General features: G+C 33.6%; 1 protein-coding gene across 1 annotated transcript in view; it reads right to left on the minus strand.

Annotated features, from left to right (window-relative positions):
• LRBA (LPS responsive beige-like anchor protein) overlaps window positions 1-27,650 on the minus strand; it is a 727,560-nt gene that overhangs the window by 196,081 nt on the left and 503,829 nt on the right. Inside the window, exons 41-44 of the mRNA XM_037740751.1 lie at window positions 20,139-20,256; window positions 17,988-18,090; window positions 4,331-4,446; window positions 729-841 (exon numbers count right to left, since the gene is read on the minus strand). Coding sequence (XP_037596679.1) covers window positions 729-841; window positions 4,331-4,446; window positions 17,988-18,090; window positions 20,139-20,256 — 450 coding nt within the window. The remainder of the gene's footprint in view (window positions 1-728; window positions 842-4,330; window positions 4,447-17,987; window positions 18,091-20,138; window positions 20,257-27,650) is intronic.

Genomic DNA, 27,650 nt, shown 5'->3' on the forward strand with positions numbered 1-27,650 from the left:
TCTCCAGCTATTACTTCCCACTAAAAGAGGTCCCACCAGGGCTCCTCAAAGAGATAGATGATTCTACATCTGGGCCAGAAATGGGTCAAGACTAGAGTGCCTTATCATTATCAAAGAGCATGAAAGTTATCAGACTACAAACATGTGTCAAAATGTCCTAGAAGTAACTTCAAGAAGCTACCGGTGGTCAAAGAAAGAACAACTGAACATCAATAAATAACTGCAATGGAGGGAAACATCAAATACATTTAAATCTATGAGTTTATAAAGATACTTTTAAAATAGTCAGTTGGGTACCATTGGAGACTGCTAGGAATCAACTAAATATTTTGAAAACTGATATGTAAAGAGAAAGAATTAAAGTTCTATCCTGTCTTTCCTCTGCAAGGAAAGACAGAGGATACCTTAATAGTAGACGAGAGGATGTGTCTTTTTATAAAATGAGTCCCATAAATAAATGAAATAAAAGTGACATTTTCAATACCACAATTTTGCAATGCTTACTAAATTAATGAATCCATGCACTGAATATCAGTGCTAACATCACAAAAGAGAAGTAGTGTTTATCATGCACATTAAATTTTTCGACTTGAAAATATATTTGGGATAATTGTATTAAAGTTACAATTATATTTGAAATTTTTTAAGTTATGTAAAATAACTAAAGACAATCCAATTCATTTTTATATGCAAGACAATTATATTTCAGATGATTACTGAGACATTACCTTGGACAAATCTCTGAAGTTGGTGGGCAAGGTAAGATCCAGTTCTTCTGATTCATAATTAGTGATGACCCAAGGAAACACTGGATACTGATTTAAGTCATTATAACTCCGTCCTGGTAAGGAAAAAAGTTACTCTTAATTTATAATTTAAAAAATGAAATAATAAACAGATTCAGTAATATAGTTTACTAAAAATAAAATTAACAATTTTTGATTTTCGGACATTGTTCTTAGTATCCATACCTTACCTCATTTAATCCTCACAACAATCCTATGAACTTAGTATCATTTCTATTTTACAGATGAAAAAGCTGAGTCACAAAAGGTTAAGTAACTTTCCCCAAATCAGACAACTAATACTGGTCAATCCATATTCAAATCTAAATCCTCTGGTCCTAAAGTCTGTGTTCTTTTAAACCACATTCGACAATTTTTTATTACTTGAAGCCTGCTCAAAATAAAATATTCTTTTTTAAGACTTTAAAAAGCAATTTGTAATTCTCACAGTTTTTCAAAACAAGAATCCTTTCTCTGCCACTGATCAACCAACAAACCAACTAACCAACCAAGTTTAAATGACTGGTGGACATTCACCAGTCATCTGTATAATGAGAGCATTGCACTAAATAACTGTGAAATTTCTGTGGCAGTTTTCAAATCCTATAATCCTCTGAAAACATGCAGTATTATCAATGTTGCTTCCTTATATGCCCAAATGCAGCTACATGCTCTTCTATACTTCTTTCTAATGATATTCAATGACATATTTAAATTTATTAAAAATAAAAATTATAGCAAAAGAGGAGGTAGTCCTTCTACATATGTACAGCAGGTTTTTGGATGTTACCATTTTAGGGAGGTAGCATAGGGGATGAAATCTTTGTTTCTGGTGTTTGAATCCCAGTTCCTATTTACTAGTGTATACATATTTTTAGTTAGATACATGAACAGACTTTTATGGCTAAAATAAAAGTCAGACAAGTGTATTAATATTGTTTGAATTCCTTTCTTATTATATATTCTATCATTTCCATTCCTTTTTCTTTCTCAAATATATGCTGATGTCATAGCAATATATAGCTGAATATTAAAGTAGTTCTCTGCACATACTCTTGGTATCTAAGCCGTTTTTATGTTTGGATGTTTTTAACTTTTTATTTTACTCTATTCTTCTTGAGCTTGAGGCCTATTAGGGTAATAGAGTTTTTTTTTGACTGACCTGGAACAGTCTCATAAAACATTATAACAAGGACAATTTTAATTCATAGGTCACTAATGTCACTACATATTTCTACCAATAGTTTTAATTTCTCCATAAAAAAATAACTAACACAGCAGCAGAAAAAAGACTTTTATGATCCCCCTTTGCTTTCTCACTTCCTTCTGATTTAAATGTTGATAAACAGTAAAATCATCTTGTCCCATCTACTTAAATAATCATAAATGTTTATTGTACCTAAAAAATGAAAAATATATACCTGCTCAGTGTGATAATACTTTTAATTAAGTTAAACTACACAGTTAGTGAATATCAACTGGAGGCCATTTGGGAAATCCATCATGGTATCATGAAAACCTATACGCAGCACAGATAATAATGTAAAAGAAATCTTAAATAACATGAAACTTAATTCCACCCTCTAATGCACATTTAAAAAATCCAAAGCAAATGATTGATTCTATATTTACAAAAAATATACAGGGAATATACTTAAAAGATACTGCAGATATAATAAAAGCTATTTCAGAACAAATCATTTCATAAATGTTGCTCTATAATCATAACTGCACATTCAATATGGGTTAATTTGTTTACTACATGCAAAATATGTCCATTAAACTTGTTATATAAATTTCCTGTCTCTCACTACTACTTAAAAATTCTTTTAGTCACTAGTTCTACAATTTCTACTAGATTCATCGTAACTTTGGACATTTTCTTCATTCCTTTTCCTTAGCTGACTGTGAGATGTACTTCTAATAAAATTTAGAACTTTCAGTGTGAGCCCCTCAACTTCCAATTCTTCACAACACTCCCTCACTCTTTTCCACTTCTCTAATAGGGTCTTTTCTTTGCTAAGAGTAATTCTTTCACCTGAGTTCTCAAACCTGTCTCCCTCATAACTTCAATTGTTACTCTTCCAGCCTCCCCCTCTTTCATTATTTCTCCTCTCTACCCCAAAACATTCTCTCTTTAATAACACATTTAAAAGAACTTTAATTACATCTACAGTTCCAGTTTCATTTCAAACCATTCAGCCCTTATAATCAACCATTTCTGCTTGCCTTAAAAATGAACCTCTATGAAGTAATTAGGAAGCCCCTAAATACCAAACTAAAAACATGTTCTGTCCTCATTCTGAAGTCTCCCTCTCCACACTGTAACATTTGACACAGGTGAAAATGCCTCCCTCCCTTTTACCTTGCTTCTCTAGACATCTGACTTACCTCAGTTCTCCTACTATGTCTACAAATTCTAGGATTACTCAGTCCTATTTGTCCTTTACTAACTCGACTTCTTTCTTCTTCTCATACACAAGAGCATTTCCCTGTCTTATCTCACTGCTTTCTGCATTATCTTCCTTGCTGATCTCATCTCTCTCCGTGATTTCCTTTCTATGCAGATGAAATCCAATGTTCTAGCTCTAAGTTCTGAATATCCTCTTGCCCTATTCTTCCAAAAACTCTGATACCTTAAATTTGAAAGTCTTGCTGACACAGTAAAATTGTCATCTTTCCCCAGATCAAATTTTCTGACTTATTTTTCTGTTAATTGCACCACCATTTTCCCAATAACATAGGCCAGAAGCCTGGAAGTCTTTTCAGATACTTCTTCCCATTTACCACCTACATTAAGTCAGCTGCATATCAAATGGTTGGTGCCTTGTCAATTCTTACAGAATTTGTTCCTTCTTTTTAATTCCCACTGATACCTAATGCAAGCCCTCATTACTTGCTCTCTCTCTCTCTACACACCACACACACACAATTACTTCCTAACTCTACTTTCTGTCTAGACTCTATCCAACCAAATTTATCTTACACACACTGCCTGCAAGTTAATTTTTGATACAGCTTGAATGTCACTTAGGTGCTCAAAAAGTTTCAATAGTTTTCCGATGAATTGACTGCCAACTCCTCAAAATGACAAGAAAATCTTACACAATATGTCTTTACACTAATATTTTTGTTTTTTCACATTATATCTTTATGAATGTATACTTCATGCACACACAAACATACAGTATATACATAGATATACAAACTATACTAGTCATTGATCTCTAGGTATACTTTATATTTTCCCTTCTTTGTATGTTTGCTTATGCTTTCCATCTTACAAAGAATGACTTCTAACATGCCAACCATCTCCTCTGCTAGTCAAATAGTATCCATCCTTATACAACCACTGAAACCTTATTTTCTCTTTACTTCCAACAACTGGGTAAATATAGTTTCCCTTTCTCCGTGTCCTTTTAATCAGCACAGTACTCTGGATTTCTTTTACTGAATCTATATCCCCATGCTCTAGAATCATGTAAATATTCATTGAAATTAATAGTTTATTGTTTGAAGCAAATTAATGTATAGAGTTAGTTTACCTGCTATCGTGTTGAGAAACATCAAGTACTCAAAATTAGAAATCTCTCTGTGTTGCCATCGCTGGGTCATATTAGAAGCTTTAAAAAGTTGTCGTGGACTAGCTAATGAAATACGTCTGCAAGAAAAAGAATTCAATGTGGACTCCATCTTAGGATTAATTATATCGCAGTAATAAATCATGAATTATCTGTGCTTATTCTTTCATAATAAAATCTATAATTCTGAAAAGCTCTATTCACATTAGATTAATAAATACTAGAGAGGTTCCAATCTACAATTCATGGTTGAACAAATGATTTAGACTAGTCACATCTATTATACAGGTTCTATTCATTCAGATAAGCTGTCATTACAGTGCCATTATAATGTACAGGTTTGAGAAAAGTTGATTAATAACAGTATAATTAATAATTCACTGCTTCACTGATATAAAAAGAAGAAATTATAGTAGCTGGGAAGTGCATATAAAATTCTATCGACATGTCTTTATTAATTGTAACAGTTATCTTAGAACACACTTTTACGTTATAAATTTAAATATTATATTTGCATACACTGTAATAAAGAGAAGGGAGATTCTAAACTCTTTAGGTGTCTGTTCATGGGTTAAATAAAGAGACATTTTTTAATATAGCTCAACAGAAGACAAATTTTCCTGTGGCCTCCTAATGAAATGTAAACATCAGTGAATAGAACTGATCAATACAAAGAGCCACAGGAAATATATAGCAGAATTAATTACATTAATTAATTACATTCAAAGCCTAGAATCTCAGAGAAATATGCTGTCACAGTTCTTTTTACCACAAACAACAAGGTAATTATTTTGTAAAAGGTTCTCTGAAGTATAATTTACATGCCATAAAATTAATCCAATTTGCATAATTCGGTAATTTTAAAAAGTTTTGAGTTGTGCAATTATCACAATTCACTTTAGAACATTTTCATCATTGCTTCTCGGCCTTTTGGCTAAAATCAAGTGTAGAACATTTTCATCACCACAAAAATTTGCCTTGTGCCTATTTACAGATAATCTTCATTCCCAGCCCCACTTACAGGGACTAGCAATCTACTCTGTGTCTCTAGTAAGCCCACCTTTTCTAGACACTTCAGATCAATGGAATCATATATTATGTAGTCTTTTGGGTCAGGTTTATTTCACTAAACATAATGTCTTTGAGGTTTATCAATATAGTAGCATGTATCCAATGTTCATTCCTTTTTATTGCTGACTAGTATCCCACTGTGTATAAAATATAGCACATTTTGTTTAGTTGATGGACATTTAAATTAACAGTTTTTGCTATTATAAATAATGCTACCATGAACATTCGTGTATATATCTTTATATGAAAATATGTTTTCATTTCTTTTGGGTAGATTTCTAGGAGTAGAATTGCTAGGTTGTATATTGATTTTATCTTTAATTTTTTGAGAAACTGCCAAATTGTTTTCCAAGGTGGCTATACCATTATATGTTCCAATCAGCAATGTATAAATGAATCTCCACAGCCTTGTCAATACTTGCTCTTGTATGTATCTTTATTCTGACCATTCTAGTTAGTGTAAAATAATAATTTTAATGTTTGTTGTTGAGGATCTTTTCATGTGCTTACTGGTCATCTGCATATCTTCTTTGGTGAAATGACTAATCAAATCTTTTACTCATTTATTAATTGAGTTGTTTCCATTTTATCACTGAGTTGTCAGAATTCTATATACATTCTGGATACAAGTCTGTGACGGTTAATTTTATGTGTCAACCTGACTGGATTAAGTGGCCTTAGAGAGCTGGTAAAACAGGATTTCTGGGTATATCTGTGATGGCGTCACCAGAGAGATTAGTACTTGAACCAGTAGGATTAGGAATGCAGAATGCTCTCTACAGTGTGGTGAGCATCGCCCAGTCAATTGAGGACGGAATACAATGAAAAGGAGGAAGGGTGAATTCCATCTTCTCCTCAAACTGGGAAATCTACATTCTCCTCTCCTTGGCTAGCAGGAGCTGTTGGTTCTCTGTCTTTGAATTCTTCACCTATCCCTCTCTCCTCAGGCCTTTGGCTCAGTCATGGGCTCCCTTGGCCTTCACATTAGGATTGAATTACACCAGGCATATCACGAGATTTTCAGCCTCCATGGTCATATGAGCCAATTCCTATAATAAATCCCCACTTATATATCTATACATATCCTATTGGTTTTGTCTCTCTGCAGAGTACAGACTAATAAAAACTGCTTTACCAGATATATATATATACACACACACACACACACACACACACACACATATACATACATAAATGTTTTATCAGTCTGTGGCTAGTCCCTTCATTTACTTAGTGGTCAATTTTGAAACACAAAAATGTCTCCAATCATTAAGATCCATTTTTAATTCCTCTTAAAAAGTAACCAAAAGCACTAATAGCTGCATGGCAGAGACATGACAGAATGTGTGAAGGCAAAAAGAAAGGTGCTCCCAAGCCCAGGCACTCACTCTCTAGGTTCTAGGAGGTATATAGAGGATGAAGTGGTGCAGACCATGGAGCACGGAATCAAAAAAAATGAGGCCCCTCCACGACCACGACCACTACCACCACCACCACTCTAGCCACACAGCCTAAGCTAACTCCCTTCTCTGTACTTATCTAAGCTTCTAACTGCAAAATAACATATCTCCTGGTAGCTGTTACAACCCCTGATATGCATGTGTTAAAATCCTTGATTAGTGCTCCTGCAGAAAAAAGAAAATGTCTGAAAACAAGTGATAGGGTTGGGCAAAGCTCACAGTGAAACAGAAAAACTAAAATGAAAACTATTGTGGGTGGAGCCTTTGGGCTGACTCAATATATTTTTGTTATGGCTTAAAACTGGTATCTGGGCCGGGCGCGGTGGCTCAAAAGCCTGTAATCCCAGCACTTTAGGAGGCCGAGGCGGGTGGATCACGAGGTCAAGAGATCGAGACTATCCTGGTCAACATGGTGAAACCCCGTCTCTACTAAAAATACAAAAAATCAGCTGGGCATGGCAGCACATGCCTGTAATCCCAGCTACTCAGGAGGCTGAGGCAGGAGAATTGCCTGAACCCAGGAGACGGAGGTTGCGGTGAGCCAAGATCGCGCCATTGCACTCCAGCCTGGGTAACAAGAGTGAGACTCTGTCTCAAAAAAAAAAAACTGGTATCTGGGTGTATATGCTTGCACTGTAAGTGCTCCTAAGCGTCAGAAAGAATACTCCAGATCAAGAAGAGCCACAGGTAGAAAACTGCTAATAGGACAACTCTCTTGCTGATTGCCACCAGTGGTGAGTCAGGATTTAGCCCAAGAGTCTCTACCCTCTCATGTAGTATTGGTTGACAAGTCAGAACACTTGGTCTTAATGGACCTGACTTGTAGTGTTATCACAACTAAACCAAACAGAGTAGCTCATAAATTCCAACAAAATTCAAGGGTCTGCTTGCCAAGTAAAGCTTCTTGATATTGTGTGGGCAAATTCACAGCATTCAATCCTCTGGAGGTCAAAAGCTGCTGTTGCTAAATGTGATGGACAGTTTTCAGTCTATGTCTTACTGATTTCTCATCAGATATTTTCATGTTTAAAAACTATCATCCCTTGGTGATATGGTTTGATTTGTGTTCTCATCCAAATATCATTTCAAATTGTATATTAGTCCACTCTCACACTGCTATAAAGAACTGCCTAAGAAAGACTGGGTAATTTATAAATTAAAGAGGTTTAGTTGACTCACAGTTCCAGATGGCTGGGGAGGCCTCAGGAAACTACAGTCGTGGATGGAAGGCAAAGGAGAAGGAAGCACCTTCTTCAAAGGCAGCAGTGGGGGTGGGGGAACTGACAAAAAAAATTAAACCATCATATCTCATGAGAACTCACTCATTATCAAGAGAGCAGCATGGGGGAACTGCCCCCCATGACCCAATCACCTCCCATCAGGTCCCTCCCTCAACACATGGGGATTATAATTTAAGATGAGATTTGGGAGGGGACACAGAGCCAAACCATATTAAATTATAATCCCCAGTGTTGGAGGTGGGGCCTGGTGGGAGGCGATTATACCATGGGACAAATTTTCTCCTTGCTGATCTTATGACGGTGAGTGAGTTTTCACGAGATCTGATTGTCGAAAAGTCTGTGGCACCCCCCCTCCCCACTTCTTCCTCGTGTTCCTGCCATGTAAGACATGTCTGCTTCCACTTCACCTTCTCCCATGATTGTAAGTTTCGTGAGGCCTCTCCAGCCATGCTTCCTTATAGCCTGAGGAAATGTGAGCCAATTAAACCCCTTTCTTTATAAATTACCCAGTTTCAGGTATTTCTTTTTTTTTTTTGAGACGGAGTTTCGCTCTTGTTACCCAGGCTGGAGTGCAATGGCACGATCTCGGCTCACCGCAACCTCCGCCTCCTGGGTTCAGGCAATTCTCCTGCCTCAGCCTCCTGAGTAGCTGGGACTACAGACACGCGCCACCATGCCCAGCTAATTTTTTTGTAGTTTTAGTAGAGACGGGGTTTCACCATGTTGACCAGGATGGTCTCCATCTCTTGACCTTGTGATCCACCTGCCTCGGCCTCCCAAAGTGCTGGGATTACAGGCTTGAGCCACCGCGCCCGGCCAGGTATTTCTTTATAGAAAGAACAGACTAATATACTTGGCATCATAATTTCCTGGATTTCCTATCTTTGAGCCACTCCTGTTTTTGCTCTTAGTGTTGTTGTTGGAAGGGAAGAGCTGTCCTATCTCCCTTACCAAATCTTTAAATGTTGAGCTTTTCCAGAGGCAGCCCTAGTTCCTCTTGGCATTCGACAGTCTCTCCCCAGATGAGCTCATTCCCTCTCATGGCTTCAAATTTCATCTAAATGGTGGTGACTCTCAATTATTAGACCTTTCTTTTGAGGTCTCCACATACCTCCTTATATCTAGCTTCCTATTCAACATTTCAATCTGGACGTCTCTCAGGGGTTCCAATTTCAAGGACCTAAAATTAAACTCATTCTCTGTCCATCCACCTCCTCCCCACAACCCCAGCTGTGGGGATGGAAGGATGTTTATACAAGTACTGCTCAACCAGTATTCCTAATCTCAGTAAATGCAACTGAGCAACTCAAGCTGAGACTTGAGTACTGACTAAACACATTGCACATCTCCCTTTGTTATCACCCCCCAAATCTCTGAATCTTATAAATTATATTTTTAAAAAATCTTTAAACAAGAAAATTTATCTAATCAAAAGTATTACCGGTATTGTAAAGCAACATTGTTTATAATCCAGAAGGAACACTTTATTTGCCCCATTTACATAAAAGTTGTGACCTGTGGTGGTTTTGAAATATATCCGCAAGAGGTGGAGCTTAATTCCCCTCCCTTGGAGCCTGGGCTGTATTTAGTGACCCACTTGTAATGAATACAATGTAGCAGAAATGATGGTATATGACTATCGAGGGTAAGTAATAAAAAAACATTGAGGCTTCTGCTTCATTCTCTCTCCGATCACTTGCTCTGTAGGAAGCCAGCTCCCATGTCATGTAGACACTCCAGTACCAGATGGAAAAACTGACTCAGTGAGGAACTGAGGCCTACTGCTAAGGAGCATGTAAGAGATTCCTTTGACAATCGTCCATCCACAGGCTGGCTGTAGCTACTACTAACATCCTGGCTACTGTTTGTGCATTCTATCTTGATTGTATTTGTAATAGGTACTATCTTAAAATTTTAAAATAAACACTGATCGAAAATAGCTCAAATCAATACCAAATTAGGTATGCTAAGAGTAAACTGTAGGTTTCCACTGCTAATATGTTTCAATCAATAGAAAAATCCCAGTGTTCGCTCTTTCCAGTTCTTAAATTAGTTAACTAAATTGTATTGATGATGAATCAATACCTACTACGAAAGGAAATAATTAGTAATTATGCTATTTCAATGTAGTCCCAGCACACAGGAAGAACATACTCCCAATACTCTATACCATGAGAGATATTCTGCTGTTTTAACATTTCTCTCAGATACTTATTAGGTTACTTTCAACAATATAAATACTAGTTATTAAGTACATATGTTCAAATACAAAACTAATATTTGAACTCTGATTTACCAGAGGTTACAGATACAGGTTTTAATTAAACACAGTTACAAAGTCCTTAATCTACAGATTTAATATTTATATTAAATAAAAAATTATATGAGGTAATAGAGCAAAATCCAATCATTTTTTACCAAAATGATGAAAAGTTTTAATCAGATTTATCATGTATATATTAAATAATACTATATTATATATGAAAATGATTGTAATAAACTTTTTTTTTAAAAGCATCACATGTACAGATGTAATAAGCACTTCTGGCTTAGGTATTTCTAAACATGCTTAGAAAGCTTACCTTTCAATAATCTTGGTTGGAATATAATTAATATTTTTGTTTAAAATCTTTTATATAAATGTAATAATTGTACAATTTATGTACACAGTGATGTAATATACATAAGATATAGTGATCAGATCAGGTAATTGGGACATCCATTATCGAAAACATTTATCATTTATTTGATGTTTGCAACAGTCAAATTCCTCCTACTAGCTATTTGAAACTATGTATCACTGCTAACTCTAGTCATCCTACAGTGTTATAGAACATTAGAAAATATTCCTCGGTCCAGCTCTAATTTTGTATGCTTTACAAAATCTCTCCCTCTCTCTCTCTCCCCACCACCTTTCTGAACCTCTGGTATCCACTGTTCTACTTTTTACTCATTGGAGATTAACCTTTTGGTAGCTTCCACATATGAGTGAGAACACGTGCCTGGCTTATTTCACTTAATATAATGTCTTCCAGTTCCAGCCATGCTGCCACCAATGACAGGATTTCACTCTTTTTTTATGGCTGAATAGTATTCCATTGTGTATATATGCCATGTTTTCCTTATCCATTTATCTGCTGTTGGACACCACTGATTCCATATCTTGGCTATGGTGAACAGCGCTGCAATAAACATGGGGGTGCAGATGTCTCTTCAATGTACTGATTTCCCTTCCATTGGATAAACGCCCAGTAGTGGGAACTCTGGATCACATGGGAGCGCTATATGCAGTTTCTTGAGGAAGAGATATAATTTAATACTATATTTGTTAAACTTAAGTGAACAATTTGATGAGATTTTGAACATATGTATATTTCTGTAACTACCATAATCAAGATACACTGCAAATGTTCCCTCATAACTCTCTGCAGCTAATTCCTTTGCCCCAACTCCTGGCCCCTGGTAACCAATAATCTGCTTTCTGTCACTGTATAGTTTTTGCTTTTTCAGTAATTTCATATAAATAAAACCACAGCTGATGGCCATGATATATGGAGTCCATAATGTCTAATTTATTTCATTTAGCACAACATTTTTGAAATTCATCCATGTTGTTGTATGTACCAGTAGTCATTTCCTTTTCATTTCTGAGTGATATTCCATTTATTCCATTGTATAGAGATACTACAATCTGTTTGGCCACTCACAGTTTATGGACATCAGAAATGTTTACCATTTGGGACTGGAATAGAACTGCTATTAATATTTCCTTAAAAGTAAATGTGAATATGTATGTTTTTATTACTCTTGATAAATGCTTAGGAGTGGAATTAGTAGGATATATATTAAGTTCCTAACCTATACATCCTCATTAACATTACACATTCTTTGTTGTTGCTTTTGAAAATCAGATTTGTTGAATAATTTACATAGAGTAAAATTCATTATTTTTAGGTGAACAATGTAATGAGTTTTCAAAACATAGAGAGTTGTGTAACAACATCAATTATGACATGGAATATTTCCATGATTCCCACATTTCCTCTTCTCCCTTGTATGCAATTCCTCCTCTTTTCCCATAACTTGTAGTAATCACTGCTCTGTTTTCTGCTTTTGCTTTTTCAAAAATGACCTATCAATGGAATCATACTGCATGTAGCCTTTTGTGTTGGCTTTGTTCACCTAATATACTATTTTCAAATTCATCCATGTTGTTGCATATATTAGTACTTCATTCCTTTTTATTACTAAGTACTATATATGTTCCACTGTATGGATTTATCACAGTTTATCCATTTACCAGTTGACAACCATCTTGGTTATTTCCAAGTTTTGTGATTATGAACATGGTTGCTATAAATATTCATGAAACGGTCATTGCATGAACCTATATATTTTCATTCCTCTAGGGTAGAAGCCCTAGAGTGAGACTCCCAGGATGTATGGAAAAGTGCATGGTTAATTTTATAGGAAACTGCCAAATTGTTTACAAAGAGGTCATACCACTTTACCTTCCCATCAACAACATGTGAGGTTCCAGTTACCCTGTATACTGCTCTTGGTATTGTCAGACTTTAAAAAAGTTATTCAAATAGGTATGCCACGGGGTCACACTGTAGTTTTAATTGGTATTTCTCAGATGACTAATGATGTGTGGCATGTTTTCATGTGCTTATTTGGCATCTATATTTATTCTTTGTTGAAACAGCTGTTAAAAACTTCTACTTTTTATAACCAGGTTATCTTGTTATATAGTGTTAGTGTTTCCTACATATCCTGGATGTAAGTCCTTCATCACACATAAGTTGAACAAATATTTGAACCCAGTCGGTGGTATATATTTTCATTTTCTTAATAGGTGGCATTTCACAATAAATGCTTTTTATTTTGATGAAATCCATTAAAGATTTTAAGAAATATTTACCTAATTCAAGGTCACAAAGATTTTTCCCCTATGTTTTCTTTGAAGAGGTTCTACTTTTAGCACTTATGTTTGTCTACACATTTTTTTCTGTTACATTTTAAGTTAATTTATATGTAAAGTAAGGGGTGACGTTCTTTTTCTTTTTGGATATGGATAACCAATTTTTCATCATCATTTGTGAAAAAGATCATTTTTCTCCCTGGACATATCTTGACATCTTTTCAAAAATCAAATTGATCATATATGTTTCAGTCTCTTTCTGGACTCTGTCATATTCCATTGGTTTATATGAGTCTATCCTTAAACAAATAACAAGCTATCCTAATGAATGCAATTTTATATTAAGTCTTGTTTTTTTCCTCAAAGTTGTTTTAATTATTCAGGATATTTACAGTTTCACTTAAATTTTAGAATCAGGTTGTCAATTTCTCTTTTGTTCTTTAATTAAAAAAATATAGAGTCTCCCTATGTTGCCCAGGCTGGTCTTGAACTCCTAGGCTTAAGTGATTCTCCCACCTGAGCTTTCCAAAGTGCTGAGATTTTAGGTGAGAGTCACCATGCATGGCCAGCTTGCCAATTTCTTTAAAAAAGAAAAAAAAAAAAGCATGCTAGGATTTTGGATAGGACTGCTTTGAACCTCAGATCAATTCTGGAGAAAACTGACATCTTAATAATGTTGAGTCTTCCAATCCATGAGCATGGTATAGTACAACTCTCCATTTTTAAGTTTTAATTCTCCAAAACAGTTATACAGTTTTCAGTGAGGTCTTATAAATACATTTTCAAATTTATCTATATGTATTTATTTTTTAGTAGTATTTAAACACTGGTTTTAATTTCAATTTCTGATTGTTCATTGCTAATACGCAGGGTTTTTGAGTTTTATATACTGACTCAGTATGCTATGAACAGCTAAACTCATTTATTAGTTCTAACAGTTATTGTTTTTTATTTTTCCTCATAGATTCTCTGGGAGTCTCTACATAAACAGTCAAGTATGTATGCTAAAAAAAAAACTATTTAATTTCTTCCTTTCCAATCAGGATGATCTGCAGTTCCCATTTTTTGAAATGCCTTTGTATGCATTTGGTATTCAAGTAATGCTGGTCTCATATAATGTTTTTAGCAATTTAACCTCCTTTTCTATTTTTTGCAAGTGTTTGTGTAGAAATGGTATTATTTCTTCATTAAACATTTGATAGAAGTCATCTGAACTACAAGTTTGCTCTGAGGTAAGGTCTTTTACTACAATTCAGTTTCCTTTGTAGCGCTATTAAGGTTAACCGTTTCTTCATTAGTGCGATTTGACAGTTTATGTCTTTCAAGGAATCTATTTCATCTATGTTGTCTAATTTAGTAGCATAAATTTGTTTATAATATTTCTTTATTTTTCTTTTAATGTCTGCAGTATCTGTAGTGATACACCATCCTTTATTCTTGATACTGTTAATTTGTGTCTTCCCTTTCTGCATAAGTCTTTGCTATATGTTTACTATTAATACATTTATTAATCTTATCAAGATACAGCTTTTCATTGCGTTGATTTTTTCTCTATCGTTTACTTTTATTAATTTTTTCTTTCTTCAGCTTACTCTGGCCACATATGCTCCTCTTTTTCCCTACGTTCTTCAGAATGAAGCTCAGATCATTGATTTTAGGCAATGACCGTACCCCCTTCCCCCTTCCCATCTCCTTTCTTAAACAAAATCACTTAATGCTATAACTCTACACTTGGCACCTCATCACCTTCATGTTAAACATTTCTATAGGTTGTGCTATTATTTTCAATTAGTATAAAATTTCTAATGTCCCTTGTAATTTCATCTTTGGCCCATGTTTTATGCAGAAGTGTGTTAATTTCCAAATACTCAGAGACTTTCCAAAAATCTCTCTATAACTAATTTCTGGTCTGTAATTAACCAGAGATCCAAGATCTCAATCTTTCTTAACATTTTAAGACTTTTTTTTAGGGCTGAATATGGTCAATGTGATGAATGTTCTATGTGTATTTAAAATGAATGTATTTTGTGTAGTTGGCTAAAATGTTTTATACATGTGATACAGATCAAGGTGGTTGATAATGTTGCAGTCTTCAGTATGCTTACTGATTTTTTGTCTACCCGTTCTCTACTGACATAACAGGGAGAGGAGGTCTATATTTTATTCCACTTCTATCCATTTTTGTCTTATGAATTTTGAAGCTCTATTTTTAGATGTATGTAAATTGGAAGATCATTTTCATGAATTGGCTTTTATCATTATGGTATGTCTCTTTTTCCTTTGCTAATATAATGCTTTGTTTGGTAATTGTTATGGGTTGAATTATAACTCCTTAAACGTCATATGTTGAAGACCTAACTCCCAGTACCTCAGAATGTAACAATTCTGAGAGAAAATATTTTAAGAGGTAATCAAGTTAAAATAAAGTCATTAGTGTGGGCCCAAGTCCAATATGACTGGTGTCTTTCTAAAAGGGAGAAACCTGGTACAGAGACATACATAGAGGGAAAACAATATAAAGAGACATAGAGAGAAGACAGGCATCTTAAAACCAGTGACAGAGGCCTAGAACAGATCCTCCTTCCCTCATAGCTCTCAGAAGGAACAAACACTGATGAAAATTTGATTTTCATCAGACTTCTAGCCTCCAAAACATTTCTGTTGTTTAAGCTACCCAATTTCTGGTACTTTATTATGACAGCCCTAAAAACTAATATAGTAATGATATGCCTTGCTGGCTGTTTTTATTAAGGTAGTGTTTTCATGGTATACTTTTTCCTCTCCATTTGCCTTTAACCTACACATGTATTTATATTTATTTAGTTAATTATTTAGAGACAGAGTCTCACTCTCTTGCCCCGGTGGAGTACAGTGGTGCAATCTTGGCTCATTGCAACCTCTACCTCCCAGGTTCAAGCAATTCTCCTCCCTTAGCCTCCTGAGTAACTGGGATTACAGGCACGTGCCACCATGTCTAGATAATTTTTGTATTTTTAGTAGAGACAGGGTTTCACCATGTTGGTCAGGTTGGTCTTGAACTCCTGACCTCGTGATCCATGCACTGTTACAGGCGTAAGCCACCACACCCGGCCAATGTATTTATATTTAAGTGAGTTTCTTGGTTACCAGAGGTAGAGGAGTAGGGGAAATGGGGAGATGTGGTCAAAGTATACAAGGTTTTCATTATAAGATGAATAAGTTCTTGGAATCTAATGTTTAATATGAAAATTATAGTTCATAATATTAAATTGCATATTTAAATTGCTAAGAGAGTAGATCTTAAATGTTCTCACCACACAAACAAAGGTAACTGTGAGGTGATAGACATGTTAATTAACTTGAATGTAGTAATCATTTAACAATGTACATAATATATCAACTCATCATGTGGTAGACCTTAAATATATTGTAATATATATTTGTCAATTATAACTCAAAAAAGTTGGAACAAATTACCTACTGAAAAAGAAAAAAAAAAGAGTGGATTTCTTCAGGGCAGCATATAAATGAGTATTGCTTTTTTATGCAATTTGATTTTTTCCTCCTTTAAATAGCATTGTTTAGGCAAATAGTACTTGAAGGTAGCATAATATTTTTTATTATATTATTTTATAAATAAAACATTGGTCATAAAACTTGAAATAAAAAAATACACAAATAATTTTACCACAACATTTTTTATAATAATGTAAAAGTGGAAATAAAGCAAATTTTCACCAATGAGGAGAATTATGCAATTTTGGTATATTCATATTTCAGACCACTAGCAACCAACAAAGATTATGGTGTTTTTTATCTTTTACACATCATGAAATGGCTAATTTGAGCAACTTAATATATGCATTACTCCACAAATTTATCATTTTTTGTAATCTACTCTCCGAAACTTTTAAGAAAACAATCCACTGTTATTAACTATAGTCACTATGCTGTAAGATAGATCTCTTAACTTATTCTTCCAATCTAACTAAAATTTTATATCCTTTGACCAACATCTTCCCAGTCATCCCACCCTTAACCTCTCACCCTTGGTGGCCACCATTCTACTGTCTACTTCTGAGTCCAACTTTCTTAGATTTCACATATTTGATCATACAGTATTTGTCTTTCTGTGTCTTGCTTATTTTACTTAACAGAATGCCCTCTGGTTCATCCATGTTGTTGTAAATAACAAGATTTCCTTCTTTTTAAAGACTCAGTAGCATTCCTCTGTGTGTGTGTGTGTGTGTGTGTGTGTGACCAGATTTTCTTTATTCATCTGCTGATATACACTTAGGTTGATTTCTGTATCTTGGCTATTGGGAGTAATGCTGCAATGAAAACAGGAGTGCAGATATCTCTTTGACATTCTGTTTTCATTTCAGTTAGATAGATACCCACTAGTGGGATTGCTGGATCATGTAGCATTTCTGTTGATACATGCATGTGTGTACCACTATGATATATATGATAACATATGTGTGTATATTTAAAATACACACACGTATACCATTATGATATATATATTTTATATATGTATATTTGAAAAGAATAGCAACTATATCTACATATATACATATACATATCTTTCTTAAAAGGTTAGTATTTAGACTTTCCACCAAAGAGATAAAAAGTAAATCTTACAAAATACATCTTCCTTGGGGTAAGGTTAGGCAATCTTTTATTTAATGATTATTTGCTAAGTATATAGTCTGCTAGACACTATGCCATATGCTAGGGAAAACAGTATATTATAATGCAGTTTAGTCAAAAGAAAATTTAATACACTAATAATCATTATTTACTATGAAACAAAACAAAGTTATAAATTTCAAAATGAGTGAGAACATTAATATAAATTAATGTTAATAAGATGTTAATACTAATTAATTAATATGACTATTAAGACAGATTGCTTTCCCTATATTTCTCATATAAAATAGTACCTGGTTTGAGGCAATCCAAAACTCGTTCCAATGCCAACACGAGGTAGACAGTTAACCACTTTCTTTACTATTGCAGGGTCTGGGAAGTTGAACATTACAGCAACTACAGCAAATAATTTAAAAAATTAGAACACAGTATAGTTTCCTTTCTGGAAAACTGACTCACTGGTCCAATAAAATATTTACTTTTAATTCAGGTATCTATTAAATATAATTTTTACTACATTCCTTTTATTATAGTATATATCAGGATTTAGTATTAATATGCTAGTGGTAATATTCGTTTCACTTAAAAACTCCTTTACCACAGACAGTTCCTTCCTAAATACTATTAGGAGTTATAACAATTGATGTTGCATTGATGTGACATGAAGCTGAGATTATGAAACATGATAATAATAATGATAATGACAGCTGAGATAATGTGACATGAAGCTGCAACTGTAAATTTACAAAATTGAATTTTGGCAAGCCAAAGGTAGTTACAACAATTTCTAGAAACAAACATTAAAACATTTAAGTTTATATAGTTAAACAACACCAAAAAACTACCAATATACCTATAAAATAATCAGTTACTTTTTTTTCCAATCATTAAGTTTTAAAACAGCTTTTTATAATGTGTATATGTTTATTCTTCATATGTTCAGATGAGCACATGTTCATATAATACAAAACAATGTGTGACCTGAAGGAAAAGTTTTCCTCTGTGGTTAGAAATCAAATTTAAATGTTTTCTCATCCTATTTCAATAATTACACATACAAGAGAATACCAAGAAGTACATGTCAATATGTAAACATATTTAGCATATAAATGTTAATTTATCAGAGTAATCTATAAATTTTTACCCATCTTAAAGAACATGAAAGTAAAATCATACAATTATGAGAGAGAGTTTAGAAGATATTCATTGGGTCAGTCAGAATATATATATTCTAATATATTCTAATATGTATTCTATATGTAGAATATATATATGATCTATATATATAGAAAAAAATATATTTTTATCTGTGTGTGTGTGTGTGTGTGTGTGTAGCCTTTAAATAAGCCACCTTTACATATTCACTATTACACTGAATTCAGGGGGAAAAAGTAAGTGGAAGATAAAACCATCATAGGTTATAGCAGATGGTCAAGGCCATGAGGCAAAGGCTACAGAAAACACATATAAAAACAAGTATGCATAAGAAATTTCAAAGAAGAAAATGAATGAGGATGAGCAAGTAATAAGTATTGTAAGACTAAAGCCCCTTTGGGACAGCAAGGATGTGGAATGAACTAAAGTGTGAAACATTCTCTTGATTATTTGCCCAGAAGAATAATGTTTACATTAGAAGACGAGGTATGTGCCAGGAGGAGATCAAAAAGGAAAGAGAAAAATCTTTTCCTAAAGAAATTTGTATTCCCTAAAGACAGGTAATTTCACAAAGGAAAAACAAAATGTCTGTGTGGAATACATGCAGTTATGTGTAGCTTTAAAAGTAAGAAACCATCAATCCGTGTATATATAATAACAGGAATATGTACAATAAATCAGTAGGTTTTACATATATAACATTGTATGCCTCCACTCATAACAAATGATGCTTTTCCTTCAAGTTCAACTTGTCTCCCCGCTTCTTGTCTTAACGGATTTCACCAAGTTCCGTTGTAAAACTGCAAATTAAATTTTAGTTCGACTTTCAAGGATGATTTAATACAGATCAAACAGGACAGATCAGTATCATTTTCTCACGGTTCCTTTATAAAAGCAATATATCAGACAAAAGATTAAGTAGATGTATGAATCTTTTAATCGTCCATTCCTCTCCCAAAATGCAGACACCTTCCGTTAGGAATGTAAGCATCAGAGCAATGCTCAGGACATCAAAACTCCTCTTTGACCTGATTAAATGGTTTTGTATTCCTTATGTTTATAAAGTCTTTTACCAATTTGATATGGCCACAAAATATTACAAATGATTTGACTAATAATCAAGGTGGGAAAAATCATGAAGAAGCATTTAGTTCAAAAAAAGAGGCCACTAGAACAGAGGGTGGGCTACAAAGTACTATCTAAATTGAAGCAATATGGTTATGTTCAAAAATGCTATCTTAAAGAGATGAAAGTTCGCTTTGTAACAATGTACTTCTGTAATATATTACCTCTGTTTGCCATAAAGATCTCCAGGGCTGTATTTTGCAAAAGATAACGACGAGAAAAGATTGATCGTATCTCTGTGAACAGCCATTTTCCATGCAACCCTTCTGTATACGCCAGGATCTAATGAGGAAAAAAATAATCCCAGGTAAATGACAATATTCATTTTTTGTTGTTGCTTCTCTCCCCAGTCAAAATAGAAAATACCCTTTTATGAAAAATAATTTAATAGTTATTTACGTAATTTGGAGATTAAGAAAATCAATTGTAATTTATGGAAAAGAAGTTTAAATTAAAAAAGCAAAGTAAAATGATAAAACATTTAAGTATATATTTGGGCTTTTAAAAACAATGATGTAATCTACTGCTTCTGAGGAAATACATATTGCATCATTTACTGATTGATTTTTTAAACCACACTATGAAAGTAAAACTTCAGATAAAATCTTAGAAATAAAGACCTCAAAAGAATGTCATATATGCTTATAAATCACATACACAATTCAGTTTCACATGACTATAATTTGCCCAATAGTGCTTTACATACATTATAATATAAATATATTCAGTTCATAACTTTAAAAAGAATGACTCTTTTAAGGTCACTGTTAAGGCAACAGTCACTCACTCAGAAAGCACAAAGACCCGACTATATAAGAGGTTAAGTATCATTTTGTCAGCTAAAGCTAAACACAAACCTGCAAATGAACTCAGCATAATCTCTCTATGGGGTAGGTGGTTGTCAGAGTAACTTGTTACAATTCTTGTCATCCCAAGTGACAGACACAGTTGCTTAAAATGCTTTGCCAATTCAAAGTAATCCTGCCTTTAGTCCTAAGCCACTTTGTTGCTTTGTTATTCAAGTTTTGTTTTTTAAAAAGTTCATTTCAAAGGCTTAATTGTGAAAGTGTTCAAGGAAAACCAGACTCAGCATTTCTCTACACCAGTACTATACATAATATTAACAAAGGTTGCTATCAAAACCTGATAGTCTATGAAAGCAAATTAAGTTAAAAAAAATTAAGATATATCTCTCAAAAGTAACCACCATTAAAAATTACAAATGAAACATTTGATTATGATATTGCATTGCAGGAATAAAGTTGGGATGTGCAAAGAGGAAAAATAACAACTAGTAAAAATTTATCCTTCTCAAACTGTTTTTTCTTTATTCATTTTCATTTTCAAAATCCTAATGGCAAATAAATCTACATTCTTCAATGCAAAATGTATTTTTGAAAAAACAAAAGTAACAATCCTTATTTAAGTCAGTAAGTATGTATTTCAATCTTTCTACAAAAATGATTATATTTCTGACACCACAGAATCTAGAAACAGAAAGAATGGGTATAACTCTAACGGGGAGTGTTTTTTGAAAATACAAAACAAAAAGTTCAATGGACAAGATAATCATGCATGCAGTTTTGAAATGGATCACAGAGAAATCCTACTAATTCAGTAACATAATCAATACCTATGTAAAATCAAGGTAAATGAGCAGGAAAAGAGAGGACAAAAATAGTAATATTACTCTCAGAGACTGCAGGTATCCCTTTCTTGCACTATGACCAGAGATACCACCAGGTGGTCCATGGCCTCAGAGTCTTCAAAGGGCTCCATTTGTTCTTTCTCCTATTCTTACCTCTGAAGTCTACTATGACCAGATTTTAAAATACAAATCAGATCACATCATTCCTATAATTCATTGTATCCAGTGACTTCCCATGACATGTAAAATAAACTCTTAAGCTCTTTATAATTGCTAATAAAGCCTCGTATCTGGGACTGCCTGTGAGCTCAACTCATTCTTCCTCAGGGTCTTGTTTTGTCCTTGTTTTCCACCCTGCCTGGAATGTTCTCCCAAATCTCCACATGGTTCGCTCATTCTCACATTTAGATTTCTCCTCTTATGTCACCTCTGCAGGGAAGCCACAGGGTTTAAACCCCACTTCCTCTATTAACAACTCATCCCAACCCTAACTCATGAGATTTTCTTCCTAACACTTAACACTACCTGAAATTTTTAAGAGTTAATTTAATTTTTGAGACAGGGTCTTGCTCTGTGACCCAGGCTGGAGTGCACTGATGTGATCATGGCTCACTGCAGCCTCAACCTCCTAGGCTTACCTGATCCTCCCAGCTCAGCCTCTTGAGTAGCTGGGACTACAAGCACATGCCACTACATCTTGCTAACTTTTAACTTTTTTTTTTTTGTAGAGACAAGTTTTCACTATGTTGCCCAGATTGGTCTTGAACTCCTGGGCTCAAGTGATCCTCCTGCCTCAGCCTTCCAAAGTGCTGGGATTATAGGTGTGGGCCACTATATCTTGCCACTACCTGAAACTATAATATTTGCTTGCTGGTCTATTGTCTCTTCAGCATTAGAATACTAGAATCTAAGTTCTATTGGAGAAAATACTTTGAATACATCCTATTAACATTGCCTAGAAAAATATCTGGCACAAAGTTGCAATTTTCAGAATGACTAAATGAATCAATGTATGGCAACCTACACTCCATATCTGACCCACATGATATTTTAACAAAATTTCACATGCTTGAAAATAGTTGAGAAAACAGATATTTGTAAAAATATTTGGATTCCCATCTTCTCAAGAAAAACTGGGGTATCCAGCAAACCTGGATCTATATGCCACATGGTAATAACTGGCATGCACTCTCTATTTTGGTACTACTTCACTTATTACTATTCATTAGTGTGATGTCAGCACTCACTCATTTACTATTATCTACCTAGTTTCCATTGGTATTGAGTTTGCTACCCTAGATTTACCAAATATTAGAGAATCAAATATATGTTCTGCAACATTTATAGTCCAATTTATACAAAAGAAAAACAAAAGCCAGGGACAGTAGCTTACAGTGGTAATTCCTGAGCTTTGGGAGGCCAAGGTAGGAGGACTGTTTGAGGTCTGGCAACACAGCAAGACCCATCTCTACAAAAAATTAAATAATTAGCTGGGCATGGTAGCCCACACCTGTAGCCCTAGCTACTCAGAAGGCTGAGATTCGAACATCACTTGAGCCCAGGAAATTGATGGTGCAGTAAGCTATGATTGCACCACTGCACTCCAGCCTGGGCAACAATAGGAGACCGTGTCACTAAAAAAGAAAACAAAGAACAATGAGGCCTAGACATGTTAAATATTTGATACAAAATTCCCTAGCAAGTTAGTGGCAGAATCTAATCTAGTCCCAGGTTATCTAATTCAAAAATACAGAGCTTCCATTGTGTATACCTCACTGTCACATTTCTAAGAAAGAGTTAAATATCTGTTAAACTAGAATCCAACTAACTACATTTGCTTAAAATTTTCCTGCACTTGGGTAAAAGAGAAAAAGGAAAATCAAAGGAAAACCAACAACAAAAAATCTTTTAAGCTCTTTGATATGTTAGGAATATTACACATTGGTCTGAAAATTCTACCTTTTGTATCTATAGAGATATATAATAAGACCTGTTGTGCATAATAGTGCATCCAATCATTGCAAAATCATGATCGTACAACTAAAGATTTGATCATATTCTAGATTACACTATTATTAGCAGAAATTAGTATATCAAAGCATTTTTATTAGATTTTTAATGTACTGAAACGGTTTTCTGATTAAGCAAAATTGCCACTTATATTCCATTCCCTTAAACAGTATAGTTATTCAAAGATCTACTTGAAACACAGTAAATGTCATAGTCCTTTAAAATTTGTTTTATTCCAATGTCAAAAATACTTAAAAGTAAGGAAAATGACACAAGGTCCATGCATCTACTACTCAGTAACCTTATAAAATCATAACACATTGCCATATTATTGTATACATCTATAAGAAATTGATAAATGCATTAGAGACAGTCTTAAAATTGACATGCATAACCCTTCTTGATCCCATTTTCCTCCTCTGTCACAGCCAATCACTATCCTTGTTTTCAGGGTTATCATCTGCATGGAAGTTTTTATACTATTAGTACATATATATCCATAAATAACATAACCACATCACTTTGTATGTTTTCAAAGCTGATATAAATGTTATCATACTAAATGTATAACAGTATGCTTTTCAAGCTAAATATGACAGTTTAATGAAGTTTTAAAACTTAGAGAAGGAAAAACAGCATGAGATGGAAAATTATTTAAAATTGCCAAAGGTGTCAAAAATCAAAATCTTACACACACAAAATAGCTAGCCTAATCTTTTAAAAGAAAAAAATTAAATAAAATCCCACAATTAGGGTCAAAAAATTTGAGATTTGAAATAGAAACTAGCAATCTCTTAACTAAAGCATTACCAGCTGAAATTTATATAATAATATTTCTTTAAGTATTCATTTGGGAAAGGTGTCAGTACTGAAATGCAGCTGAGGCCTAGCTAAGCAAGGGGTTCATTTCTGATTGGAATAGTATATGCCTGGTCTGAGGCTTCACTTCAAAGTCTCTAGAGTTCAATTAAAACTGGATTAGGTAGAAACAGACTCTTCTTTGGGACTTTCTGTTCACTGAAACTCTACACACACTGACAGCACCTTAGACAGAGGTCTAGCCCTCCAATGAATCAGTTGCCATAGAAACCGTATCATTACCATTGCTCTGAAGTTATGACCTCAACTCCAGAATAGCCTGAAATCTTTACTCTCTTTGAATCTTTACCACCTTTTTTTATTATTGTTAGTATTATTAGTAAATTAAACTTTCAATTGTTTTAAATAATTTGTTTCAAAGCTGGTTTATTAACTAAATGTTGACAGTGTGTTAGGAGAGAAAGGACTTAGTATTTTATATATATATATTATATACAGACATATTCTATTTCTTTACTTTAAAAAACTTAAACCTATCTTCTTTAACAGTTTTATCTGAAAACTATGCCTTCTGAAAAGGATATATTATTTTTCCCAAATAATGCACATATTTCTTCCTTCTGTCCTACAAATAGTGTGCTATGAACACATAAGAAAATTTCTTCACTTTGTTGCACTTATTCTTAGTAGAGGAAGGCATTTTTGACTTTCCCTATACCAGTCCATTTGTAAAAGCTTATAAATTTATCCAAATAAAACTCTCTTTTGTTTTCTTATCCTCACGAAAGAACAAAAACAGAAAGCTACATTCACTGCCTAACTATATACTCTGATTTATTGAATACTAGGCATTTTTAAAAAGTAGATTTAAAATAGTTAAAGCCAATCCTTTAAGTGAATAGACAGGGAGGTTTTATTTTAAAAAACTATCCTCAATACATTTTAAATGTTTTTAAATTCTTCTTGAAGGGTAAATATTAAAAAGGGATAAAAATGTTATACCTCAAAAACAAGAAATGTTTACATGGGAACCTGCATATATAACACCAATAAAAGGTATTTTTAAAATTACTATTCCTAAGGTTTAAAACTAGCATAGCATATCCCTATGCCAAATATTTCCCAATTTCTATAGAAGCTTTATTTTCAGACAATTCCATATTGATTTCTGAATATTTTGGTGTTAAGAATAAAATCAGATAATATATATTAATAATAGTATTTAAAAATTCACAACAGAACCATCTTCAAACCATATAGATATATTTAACATCAGGAAAAATGTTTTTAACCCAGTATACAAAATGTAAACTAATCATACCATCATCCATTAAGCAATAACACCATGGCTAAGAAAGTCTAGAAAATATTCACTAGATCCCATTTTAATGGAACAGAATTATATAGTCACAGGTTTGTGCTTTAATATGGGAAAACCAAATATTTAAACCACCTTTGAAATAAAGACATTGAAAAATACTTTCCTATGAATTCACCATATGTGCAAATAGGTTTTATTTTACAATAATTATAATTTGAACAAACAAGCTTAAAGTAATTTTAATCAATTATTTTAAAGCTGCATCACTATTTATTAACATAGTTTTTACATATTTTCTGTAGTTTTCTCTGAAGATAGATATCAAAGCATAGCACTCAATTTATTCTAATAATATTGAACTCTAGTTGGTTCAAGGATTTACTTTATCACCAACCATATGACTTTTAGTTTTAAATTTCAGAGATACATTCTTTAAGTGAAATTTAGAGGTCTTTTTTGAATTTGACAATGACATATAGCTGACTGGTGGAAAAGTAAAGATACTTTTGTTATTAAACATATATCCATGAACACTTAGAATGCCCCCAAAATTGAAAAAACAACAAAACTGAAAGTCATACATTAAAAAAAAAAATTACTTCTTAAATTAATCGTGTGTTGTTATTTAATTTTTTTCATTTATACAGTATATTTCCCTTCTGGTTTCAAGTACTATGATGTAGTACAGTATCCTTAGCATTTTCATAGGTGACAAATTCAATTAAACATATTCATTACTCTAATGTTCTACTTGGCAGTTTTAGTCAGTATGAAAAATTAAAAATAAATAAATAAAATGCTATGTGACCTTTGTATTGATTGGACTAAAATGGCTTTAGCCTGGGTGTGGACGATGGGGCAGTTGGGAGGGGCAAGAGGGGAGCACACAAACACACACACTCTTATGTTTTCTCTTCCAATTACTGAGGGAGATGATAAAACCACAGCAAATGATGTATCAGCTCATTTTATCTTATCGCTTTGGGGCTAGGTGACAATGAAGTTCATATTTCACTGGCTCCCATTGAAGATTGTGAAAATTACTTGCCCTCATGACCTGAAATTTCACTAGAAGACAGAAATTTCTCTTCTGCAAAGTAATGCAATTTTTCAGATGTCAACCTTTAGCCCAGCTTTAAAAATTAATTTCATTTATATTAACCAATGATATTGATATTTTCACAGAACACTCTTTGATACATGAAGCACTGACTGGCAAATTGATGTTGCTTTAGATGGGTAAAATTATTTTATTTTAAGCTGCTGTGGCAGACAGATTTATGGCAAACTGAAATTCCCATTTCATAATTTAATATTTGTGCTGGAATGATGCACCTTTAAGCCCTTGGCCTGTAAATAATTCAGACTCTTTACTTGGTTGTTTCATTTTCAATATTCGTCAGCTTAAAAATAATTTGCATTCTAAATGATGCATCTTAAAAGCCATCTCTTATTCAAATAGCATTTAATATCGATCTTAATGAGTCAAAAGCCAAATGTAGTAACGAAGGAGAAGAACAAAGAGGTATTTATCTATTTCCAGCTCCTTTTTAATTCAGATTTTAAAATTTAGGCTTTATCTTGTCTAAATTTTTTTTTTGAAAGGAGGCAAGAAACCAAAATGTACCCACAAAAGAATATTAAGGGATGATAACAAGGAACATGAATATATCTTTTATCTTTTTCATAGCAGCACATAAGGTGAAGAGCTGGATGGTAAATTTGTAGAGAAAGAACAAAATGAACTTAGATATTGATCTAAATTAAAATACAGATATTTAGGTTTGAAGATATCTTTCAAAAAACAAACAAAAACAAAGCCACAATGCCAATATTACTGAGAACAAGCTATAAAAGGGTGTCATCTGATTTTAGTAT

The sequence above is a fragment of the Cebus imitator genome, unplaced genomic scaffold, assembly GCF_001604975.1.
Source record: "Cebus imitator isolate Cc_AM_T3 unplaced genomic scaffold, Cebus_imitator-1.0 Scaffold4, whole genome shotgun sequence".
NCBI lineage: Eukaryota > Metazoa > Chordata > Mammalia > Primates > Cebidae > Cebus > Cebus imitator.